Source organism: Gobio gobio, assembly GCF_949357685.1.
Source record: "Gobio gobio genome assembly, chromosome: 20".
NCBI lineage: Eukaryota > Metazoa > Chordata > Actinopteri > Cypriniformes > Gobionidae > Gobio > Gobio gobio.
This window is the reverse complement of record NC_137113.1, coordinates 849,277-860,895: the sequence shown is the minus strand read 5'-3', so window position 1 is coordinate 860,895 and position 11,619 is coordinate 849,277. Positions and strand designations below refer to the sequence as shown.

General features: G+C 56.2%; 1 protein-coding gene across 1 annotated transcript in view; it reads right to left on the bottom strand.

The window, feature by feature from the left end:
• The window catches only part of ryr2a (ryanodine receptor 2a (cardiac)), a gene marked incomplete at its 3' end in the record, with an annotated part of 227,705 nt that overhangs the window by 115,670 nt on the left and 100,416 nt on the right, over window positions 1–11,619 (bottom strand). Inside the window, exons 33-34 of the mRNA XM_079845576.1 lie at window positions 9,719–9,879; window positions 291–450 (exon numbers count right to left, since the gene is read on the bottom strand). Coding sequence (XP_079701702.1) covers window positions 291–450; window positions 9,719–9,879 — 321 coding nt within the window. The remainder of the gene's footprint in view (window positions 1–290; window positions 451–9,718; window positions 9,880–11,619) is intronic.

Here is an 11,619-nt window from a genome sequence, read left to right as displayed (position 1 = left end):
TGTTAGTGTTAGGTTCAGGGTTAGGTTAGGTTCTGGGTCTTACCTGGTTAGGGTCAGGGTCAGGGTTAGTGTTAGGGTTAGGTTCAGGGTTAGATTAGGTTCTGGGTTAGGGTTAGGGTCAAGGTCAGGGTTAGGGTCAAGGTCAGGGTTAGGGTCAGGGTTAGTGTTAGGGTCACAGTTAGGGTCAGGGTTAGGGTCAGGGTTAGTGTTAGTGTTAGTGTTAGGGTTAGTGTTAGGGTTAGGGGCAGGGTCAGGGTCAGGGTTAGGGTCAGGGTTAGGGTTGGTCTTACCTGGTAGTATGAGCTGAGCTCTTTGCCGTTGGAGGTGAAGGTGAGGAGGCCGTTGGCTGTGTCTACCAAACACCCGATCTCCAGCCCGTTATTATTGCGGCCCTGACTGGGACTGCTGCACTCGCCGCCCCACACCATGTAGCAGTTACTGCGCTTAATGCTGCACAACACACACACACACACACACACACACACACATCAGATACTGCTACTGTAGACAACATATCTATCTATCTATCTATCTATCTATACACCGATCAGGCATAAATGGTAAATGGTAAATGGACTGCATTTATATAGCGCTTTTTAACAGACCTACGGCCATCCAAAGCGCTTTACATTTTTGCCTCACATTCACCCATTCACACACCGACGGCGGTGTCAGCCATGCAAGGCGCCATCCAGCTCGTCGGGAGCAGCTGGGGTTAGGTGTCTTGCTCATGGACACCTCGGCACTTGGTCAGGTGGAACCGGGGATCGAACCACCAACCTTCCTGTTTGTAGACAACCTACATGAACCACTGAGCCACTGCCGGCCCCATAACCGGTGAAGTGAATAGCACTGATGATCTGTTAGTGGGTGGGATATATTAGGCAGCAAGTGAACATGTTGTCCTCAGAGTTGATGTGTTAGAAGCAGGAAAAATGGGCAAGAGTAAGGATTTGAGCGAGTTTGAGAAGGGCCAGATTGTGACGGGTCAGAGCATCTCCAGAACTGCAGCTCTTGTGGGGTGTTCCTGGTCTGCAGTGGCCAGTCTCTATCAAAAGTGGAGGACCAGTGGAGAACCGGCCACAGGGTCATGGAGGACCAGTGGAGAACCGGCCACAGGGTCATGAAGGACCAGTGGAGAATCAGCCACAGGGTCATGGAGGACCAGTGGAGAACCGGCCACAGGGTCATGGAGGACCAGTGGAGAACCGGCCACAGGGTCATGAAGGACCAGTGGAGAACCGGCCACAGGGTCATGGAGGACCAGTGGAGAACCGGCCACAGGGTCATGAAGGACCAGTGGAGAACCGGCCACAGGGTCATGGAGGACCAGTGGAGAACCGGCCACAGGGTCATGGAGGACCAGTGGAGAACCGGCCACAGGGTCATGAAGGACCAGTGGAGAACCGGCCACAGGGTCATGGAGGACCAGTGGAGAACCAGCCACAGGGTCATGGAGGACCAGTGGAGAACCGGCAACAGGGTCATGAAGGACCAGTGGAGAACCGGCCACAGGGTCATGGAGGACCAGTGGAGAACCGGCCACAGGGTCATGGAGGACCAGTGGAGAACCGGCCACAGGGTCATGGAGGACCAGTGGAGAACCGGCCACAGGGTCATGGAGGACCAGTGGAGAACCGGCCACAGGGTCATGGAGGACCAGTGGAGAACCGGCCACAGGGTCATGGAGGACCAGTGGAGAACCGGCCACAGGGTCATGAAGGACCAGTGGAGAACCGGCCACAGGGTCATGGAGGACCAGTGGAGAACCGGCCAGAGGGTCATGAAGGACCAGTGGAGAACCGGCCACAGGGTCATGGAGGACCAGTGGAGAACCGGCCACAGGGTCATGGAGGACCAGTGGAGAACCGGCCACAGGGTCATGGAGGACCAGTGGAGAACCGGCCACAGGGTCATGAAGGACCAGTGGAGAACCGGCCACAGGGTCATGGAGGACCAGTGGAGAACCAGCCACAGGGTCATGGAGGACCAGTGGAGAACCGGCAACAGGGTCATGAAGGACCAGTGGAGAACCGGCCACAGGGTCATGGAGGACCAGTGGAGAACCGGCCACAGGGTCATGGAGAACCAGTGGAGAACCGGCCACAGGGTCATGAAGGACCAGTGGAGAACCGGCCACAGGGTCATGAAGGACCAGTGGAGAACCGGCCACAGGGTCATGGAGGACCAGTGGAGAACCGGCCACAGGGTCATGAAGGACCAGTGGAGAACCGGCCACAGGGTCATGGAGGACCAGTGGAGAACCGGCCACAGGGTCATGGAGGACCAGTGGAGAACCGGCCACAGGGTCATGAAGGACCAGTGGAGAATCAGCCACAGGGTCATGGAGGACCAGTGGAGAACCGGCCACAGGGTCATGGAGGACCAGTGGAGAACCGGCCACAGGGTCATGGAGGACCAGTGGAAAACCGGCCACAGGGTCATGAAGGACCAGTGGAGAACCGGCCACAGGGTCATGGAGGACCAGTGGAGAACCGGCCACAGGGTCATGAAGGACCAGTGGAGAACCGGCCACAGGGTCATGGAGGACCAGTGGAGAACCAGCCACAGGGTCATGGAGGACCAGTGGAGAACCGGCAACAGGGTCATGAAGGACCAGTGGAGAACCGGCCACAGGGTCATGAAGGACCAGTGGAGAACCGGCCACAGGGTCATGGAGGACCAGTGGAGAACCGGCCACAGGGTCATGAAGGACCAGTGGAGAATCAGCCACAGGGTCATGGAGGACCAGTGGAGAACCGGCCACAGGGTCATGGAGGACCAGTGGAGAACCGGCCACAGGGTCATGGAGGACCAGTGGAAAACCGGCCACAGGGTCATGAAGGACCAGTGGAGAACCGGCCACAGGGTCATGGAGGACCAGTGGAGAACCGGCCACAGGGTCATGAAGGACCAGTGGAGAACCGGCCACAGGGTCATGGAGGACCAGTGGAGAACCAGCCACAGGGTCATGGAGGACCAGTGGAGAACCGGCAACAGGGTCATGAAGGACCAGTGGAGAACCGGCCACAGGGTCATGGAGGACCAGTGGAGAACCGGCCACAGGGTCATGAAGGACCAGTGGAGAACCGGCCACAGGGTCATGGAGGACCAGTGGAGAACCGGCCACAGGGTCATGAAGGACCAGTGGAGAACCGGCAACAGGGTCATGAAGGACCAGTGGAGAACCGGCCACAGGGTCATGGAGGACCAGTGGAGAACCGGCCACAGGGTCATGGAGAACCAGTGGAGAACCGGCCACAGGGTCATGAAGGACCAGTGGAGAACCGGCCACAGGGTCATGGAGGACCAGTGGAGAACCGGCCACAGGGTCATGGAGGACCAGTGGAGAACCGGCCACAGGGTCATGAAGGACCAGTGGAGAACCGGCCACAGGGTCATGGAGGACCAGTGGAGAACCGGCCACAGGGTCATGAAGGACCAGTGGAGAACCGGCCACAGGGTCATGGAGGACCAGTGGAGAACCAGCCACAGGGTCATGGAGGACCAGTGGAGAACCGGCAACAGGGTCATGAAGGACCAGTGGAGAACCGGCCACAGGGTCATGGAGGACCAGTGGAGAACCGGCCACAGGGTCATGGAGAACCAGTGGAGAACCGGCCACAGGGTCATGAAGGACCAGTGGAGAACCGGCCACAGGGTCATGAAGGACCAGTGGAGAACCGGCCACAGGGTCATGGAGGACCAGTGGAGAACCGGCCACAGGGTCATGAAGGACCAGTGGAGAACCGGCCACAGGGTCATGGAGGACCAGTGGAGAACCGGCCACAGGGTCATGGAGGACCAGTGGAGAACCGGCCACAGGGTCATGAAGGACCAGTGGAGAACCGGCCACAGGGTCATGGAGGACCAGTGGAGAACCGGCCACAGGGTCATGAAGGACCAGTGGAGAATCAGCCACAGGGTCATGGAGGACCAGTGGAGAACCGGCCACAGGGTCATGGAGGACCAGTGGAGAACCGGCCACAGGGTCATGGAGGACCAGTGGAGAACCGGCCACAGGGTCATGAAGGACCAGTGGAGAACCGGCCACAGGGTCATGGAGGACCAGTGGAGAACCGGCCACAGGGTCATGAAGGACCAGTGGAGAACCGGCCACAGGGTCATGGAGGACCAGTGGAGAACCGGCCACAGGGTCATGAAGGACCAGTGGAGAACCGGCAACAGGGTCATGAAGGACCAGTGGAGAACCGGCCACAGGGTCATGGAGGACCAGTGGAGAACCGGCCACAGGGTCATGGAGGACCAGTGGAGAACCGGCCACAGGGTCATGAAGGACCAGTGGAGAACCGGCCACAGGGTCATGGAGGACCAGTGGAGAACCGGCCACAGGGTCATGAAGGACCAGTGGAGAACCGGCCACAGGGTCATGGAGGACCAGTGGAGAACCAGCCACAGGGTCATGGAGGACCAGTGGAGAACCGGCAACAGGGTCATGAAGGACCAGTGGAGAACCGGCCACAGGGTCATGGAGGACCAGTGGAGAACCGGCCACAGGGTCATGGAGAACCAGTGGAGAACCGGCCACAGGGTCATGAAGGACCAGTGGAGAACCGGCCACAGGGTCATGGAGGACCAGTGGAGAACCGGCCACAGGGTCATGGAGAACCAGTGGAGAACCGGCCACAGGGTCATGAAGGACCAGTGGAGAACCGGCCACAGGGTCATGGAGGACCAGTGGAGAACCGGCCACAGGGTCATGGAGGACCAGTGGAGAACCGGCCACAGGGTCATGAAGGACCAGTGGAGAACCGGCCACAGGGTCATGGAGGACCAGTGGAGAACCGGCCACAGGGTCATGAAGGACCAGTGGAGAACCGGCCACAGGGTCATGGAGGACCAGTGGAGAACCAGCCACAGGGTCATGGAGGACCAGTGGAGAACCGGCAACAGGGTCATGAAGGACCAGTGGAGAACCGGCCACAGGGTCATGGAGGACCAGTGGAGAACCGGCCACAGGGTCATGGAGAACCAGTGGAGAACCGGCCACAGGGTCATGAAGGACCAGTGGAGAACCGGCCACAGGGTCATGAAGGACCAGTGGAGAACCGGCCACAGGGTCATGGAGGACCAGTGGAGAACCGGCCACAGGGTCATGAAGGACCAGTGGAGAACCGGCCACAGGGTCATGGAGGACCAGTGGAGAACCGGCCACAGGGTCATGGAGGACCAGTGGAGAACCGGCCACAGGGTCATGAAGGACCAGTGGAGAACCGGCCACAGGGTCATGGAGGACCAGTGGAGAACCGGCCACAGGGTCATGAAGGACCAGTGGAGAATCAGCCACAGGGTCATGGAGGACCAGTGGAGAACCGGCCACAGGGTCATGGAGGACCAGTGGAGAACCGGCCACAGGGTCATGGAGGACCAGTGGAGAACCGGCCACAGGGTCATGAAGGACCAGTGGAGAACCGGCCACAGGGTCATGGAGGACCAGTGGAGAACCGGCCACAGGGTCATGAAGGACCAGTGGAGAACCGGCCACAGGGTCATGGAGGACCAGTGGAGAACCGGCCACAGGGTCATGAAGGACCAGTGGAGAACCGGCAACAGGGTCATGAAGGACCAGTGGAGAACCGGCCACAGGGTCATGGAGGACCAGTGGAGAACCGGCCACAGGGTCATGGAGGACCAGTGGAGAACCGGCCACAGGGTCATGAAGGACCAGTGGAGAACCGGCCACAGGGTCATGGAGGACCAGTGGAGAACCGGCCACAGGGTCATGAAGGACCAGTGGAGAACCGGCCACAGGGTCATGGAGGACCAGTGGAGAACCAGCCACAGGGTCATGGAGGACCAGTGGAGAACCGGCAACAGGGTCATGAAGGACCAGTGGAGAACCGGCCACAGGGTCATGGAGGACCAGTGGAGAACCGGCCACAGGGTCATGGAGAACCAGTGGAGAACCGGCCACAGGGTCATGAAGGACCAGTGGAGAACCGGCCACAGGGTCATGAAGGACCAGTGGAGAACCGGCCACAGGGTCATGGAGGACCAGTGGAGAACCGGCCACAGGGTCATGAAGGACCAGTGGAGAACCGGCCACAGGGTCATGGAGGACCAGTGGAGAACCGGCCACAGGGTCATGGAGGACCAGTGGAGAACCGGCCACAGGGTCATGAAGGACCAGTGGAGAACCGGCCACAGGGTCATGGAGGACCAGTGGAGAACCGGCCACAGGGTCATGAAGGACCAGTGGAGAACCGGCCACAGGGTCATGGAGGACCAGTGGAGAACCAGCCACAGGGTCATGGAGGACCAGTGGAGAACCGGCAACAGGGTCATGAAGGACCAGTGGAGAACCGGCCACAGGGTCATGGAGGACCAGTGGAGAACCGGCCACAGGGTCATGGAGAACCAGTGGAGAACCGGCCACAGGGTCATGAAGGACCAGTGGAGAACCGGCCACAGGGTCATGAAGGACCAGTGGAGAACCGGCCACAGGGTCATGGAGGACCAGTGGAGAACCGGCCACAGGGTCATGAAGGACCAGTGGAGAACCGGCCACAGGGTCATGGAGGACCAGTGGAGAACCGGCCACAGGGTCATGGAGGACCAGTGGAGAACCGGCCACAGGGTCATGAAGGACCAGTGGAGAACCGGCCACAGGGTCATGGAGGACCAGTGGAGAACCGGCCACAGGGTCATGAAGGACCAGTGGAGAACCGGCCACAGGGTCATGGAGGACCAGTGGAGAACCGGCCACAGGGTCATGGAGGACCAGTGGAGAACCGGCCACAGGGTCATGAAGGACCAGTGGAGAACCGGCCACAGGGTCATGGAGGACCAGTGGAGAACCGGCCACAGGGTCATGAAGGACCAGTGGAGAACCGGCCACAGGGTCATGGAGGACCAGTGGAGAACCGGCCACAGGGTCATGAAGGACCAGTGGAGAACCGGCAACAGGGTCATGAAGGACCAGTGGAGAACCGGCCACAGGGTCATGGAGGACCAGTGGAGAACCGGCCACAGGGTCATGGAGAACCAGTGGAGAACCGGCCACAGGGTCATGAAGGACCAGTGGAGAACCGGCAACAGGGTCATGGAGGACCAGTGGAGAACCGGCCACAGGGTCATGAAGGACCAGTGGAGAACCGGCCACAGGGTCATGGAGGACCAGTGGAGAACCGGCCACAGGGTCATGGAGGACCAGTGGAGAACCGGCCACAGGGTCATGAAGGACCAGTGGAGAACCGGCCACAGGGTCATGGAGGACCAGTGGAGAACCGGCCACAGGGTCATGAAGGACCAGTGGAGAATCAGCCACAGGGTCATGGAGGACCAGTGGAGAACCGGCCACAGGGTCATGGAGGACCAGTGGAGAACCGGCCACAGGGTCATGGAGGACCAGTGGAGAACCGGCCACAGGGTCATGGAGGACCAGTGGAGAACCGGCCACAGGGTCATGAAGGACCAGTGGAGAATCAGCCACAGGGTCATGGAGGACCAGTGGAGAACCGGCCACAGGGTCATGGAGGACCAGTGGAGAACCGGCCACAGGGTCATGGAGGACCAGTGGAGAACCGGCCACAGGGTCATGAAGGACCAGTGGAGAACCGGCCACAGGGTCATGGAGGACCAGTGGAGAACCGGCCACAGGGTCATGAAGGACCAGTGGAGAACCGGCCACAGGGTCATGGAGGACCAGTGGAGAACCGGCCACAGGGTCATGAAGGACCAGTGGAGAACCGGCAACAGGGTCATGAAGGACCAGTGGAGAACCGGCCACAGGGTCATGGAGGACCAGTGGAGAACCGGCCACAGGGTCATGAAGGACCAGTGGAGAACCGGCCACAGGGTCATGGAGGACCAGTGGAGAACCGGCCACAGGGTCATGGAGGACCAGTGGAGAACCGGCCACAGGGTCATGAAGGACCAGTGGAGAACCGGCCACAGGGTCATGGAGGACCAGTGGAGAACCGGCCACAGGGTCATGAAGGACCAGTGGAGAACCGGCCACAGGGTCATGGAGGACCAGTGGAGAACCGGCCACAGGGTCATGAAGGACCAGTGGAGAACCGGCAACAGGGTCATGAAGGACCAGTGGAGAACCGGCCACAGGGTCATGGAGGACCAGTGGAGAACCGGCCACAGGGTCATGGAGAACCAGTGGAGAACCGGCCACAGGGTCATGAAGGACCAGTGGAGAACCGGCAACAGGGTCATGGAGGACCAGTGGAGAACCGGCCACAGGGTCATGAAGGACCAGTGGAGAACCGGCCACAGGGTCATGGAGGACCAGTGGAGAACCGGCCACAGGGTCATGGAGGACCAGTGGAGAACCGGCCACAGGGTCATGAAGGACCAGTGGAGAACCGGCCACAGGGTCATGGAGGACCAGTGGAGAACCGGCCACAGGGTCATGAAGGACCAGTGGAGAATCGGCCACAGGGTCATGGAGGACCAGTGGAGAACCGGCCACAGGGTCATGGAGGACCAGTGGAGAACCGGCCACAGGGTCATGGAGGACCAGTGGAGAACCGGCCACAGGGTCATGGAGGACCAGTGGAGAACCGGCCACAGGGTCATGAAGGACCAGTGGAGAATCAGCCACAGGGTCATGGAGGACCAGTGGAGAACCGGCCACAGGGTCATGGAGGACCAGTGGAGAACCGGCCACAGGGTCATGGAGGACCAGTGGAGAACCGGCCACAGGGTCATGAAGGACCAGTGGAGAACCGGCCACAGGGTCATGGAGGACCAGTGGAGAACCGGCCACAGGGTCATGAAGGACCAGTGGAGAACCGGCCACAGGGTCATGGAGGACCAGTGGAGAACCGGCCACAGGGTCATGAAGGACCAGTGGAGAACCGGCAACAGGGTCATGAAGGACCAGTGGAGAACCGGCCACAGGATCATGGAGGACCAGTGGAGAACCGGCCACAGGGTCATGGAGGACCAGTGGAGAACCGGCCACAGGATCATGGAGGACCAGTTTAGAACCGGCCACAGGGTCATGAAGGACCAGTGGAGAACCGGCCACAGGGTCATGAAGGACCAGTGGAGAACCGGCCACAGGGTCATGGAGGACCAGTGGAGAACCGGCCACAGGGTCATGGAGGACCAGTGGAGAACCGGCCACAGGGTCATGGAGAACCAGTGGAGAACCGGCCACAGGGTCATGAAGGACCAGTGGAGAACCGGCCACAGGGTCATGGAGGACCAGTGGAGAACCGGCCACAGGGTCATGAAGGACCAGTGGAGAACCGGCCACAGGGTCATGAAGGACCAGTGGAGAACCGGCCACAGGATCATGGAGGACCAGTGGAGAACCGGCCACAGGGTCATGGAGGACCAGTGGAGAACCGGCCACAGGATCATGGAGGACCAGTTTAGAACCGGCCACAGGGTCATGAAGGACCAGTGGAGAACCGGCAACAGGGTCATGGAGGACCAGTGGAGAACCGGCCACAGGGCCCCACCTCACAACTTACAGGACTTAATCAGGATCTGCTGCTAACATCTTGGTTCCAGATCCCACAGCACACCTTCAGGGGTCTAGAGGAGTCCATGCTTCGACAGGTCAGGGGGACCAACACAATATAATGATTATGCCTCATTGGTGTATATCCAGTTCCACTATTCCACAATTCCACTAACCAACTTTATTCTCCATTTTATTTCTATTCCTGTAATTCCCAGTAATGTTTGGTTTGTTGTCTGTGTTTGTGTCACTGCAGACAGAATCACCACTGACCTCTCGTGAACTTTGCCCTTCTCGTCTCCCAGGGTAACGGTGACCGTTCTGACCTTGCTGAGCTCAAAGGCTGGATCATACTGATGGAAGTCAGAGGTCACCCAGCCGACCCAAACACTGGACGGCTCCTGCCCGGGGAAGATCCTCACAGAGTAGTAATACTGACACACACAGAGACAGAAGCGCCACATTGAACATTCAAGTAAGTAAGTAAGTAAAATGTTATTTATATAGCACTTTTAATGCTACAATGCACAGTGCTTTACACAATAATAACAATAAAAACAATCATTTAAATACATAATGAAGAGCTATACACGATACATAATGAAACAAAATATAATATAAGGTATCAAACCCAAACTACACAAGGACATCATTGAATACTAAAAGCACGTCTATACAGATACGTTTTCAGATGACATTTAAAAACAGACACACATTCAGATGTTCTAATATCAATTAATTTTGGAGCTCTCACTGCAAATGCTCGATCTCCTTTAGTTTTATATCTAGATCTTGGAACATCCAGCAGCTTGTTAACAGATGACCTAAGATATCTCCTGCTTCATAAGGTCTCAGGAGCTCAGTTAAATATATAGGTGCCAGACCATTTAATGCTTTATATGTCAACAATAAAATCTTAAACTCAACCCAGGTAACCCATGTAAAGACGCTAAAACAGGCGTGATATGATGAGATCTCTCTGTTGGTGTCAGTAACTGTAAACGAGATAAAGTGCGATTGTTCAAAGACGAAAACAAAGCATTACAATAATCAAGGCGGGAGGATATAAAAGCATGAATAAGCTTCTCTGCATGATCATTAAAATTTAAAAACTGCCTCACCTTGGAAATGTTTCTTAACTGATAAAAACATGACTGAATCAGCTTCTTAACATGAAATTCAAAATTTAGATTAGAATCAAAATAAACACCCAAATTTCGAACTACCTGCTTAATATTTGGAAAAACCCCATTTAGAGCAAGCTCAATCTGATTTTTCCTTAAGCTCTGACCAATTATCACGACTTCAGTTTTTTCTGTATTTAATTGCAGAAAATGTAAGGCCATCCTATTTTTTATGTCAGTTAAGCAAGCTTGAAGGACATCCAGACTATTCAGATCCTTAGAAGTCAATGATAAGTATAACTGTAGGTCATCTGCATAACAATGAACATGTATATTATGTTTTCTGATTACTGCATCTAATGCCAGCATGTAAATTGAGAGCAAGATTGGTCCTAAAAGTGAACCCTGCTGAACTCCACATATAAGTTCAGAGCGTTGTAAAGCTGCTTTGAAACAATCTACTTTGTGAAAAGCGCTATATAAATAAAGTTGACTTGACTAGACTTGACGTTGGGAAACTTCATCTCCTACTGACACTACAAATGTCCTGTTTGACAAATAAGATACAAACCAATCCAATGCGAAACCTGACCCATGTTTTTAACTTTTGAATTCAAATCGAATGGTCCACTGTATCAAAGGCTGCGGTCAAATCTAATAGAACTAAAGCTGAGCATTCACCAGCCTCCTCTGCCATCAATAAATCATTAGTAACTCGTAAAAGTGCAGTTTCCACACTGCTCTAATATTTTTGAGAAATTCCAGTCGGGTTTTATTTTCATTTACACCCTTCAATAATTGATTGGCTACTGCCTTTTCTAATACATTGAAATAAAAGGTAGTTTTGAGATGGGTCTATAATTGTTTACAACTGCAGGATCTAAGGAAGGCTTCTTCAGGAGCGGTTGTACTGTCGCCATCTTTAGATCCTAAGGAGCACATCCAGAGGCAAGAGAACTGTTCACTAGAGACAGTAAAATGGGACTTATAGTTCCAATCACTTCCTTTAAGACACAACTCGAAGGTTTCAAATGTTTCACAATCTCAGAA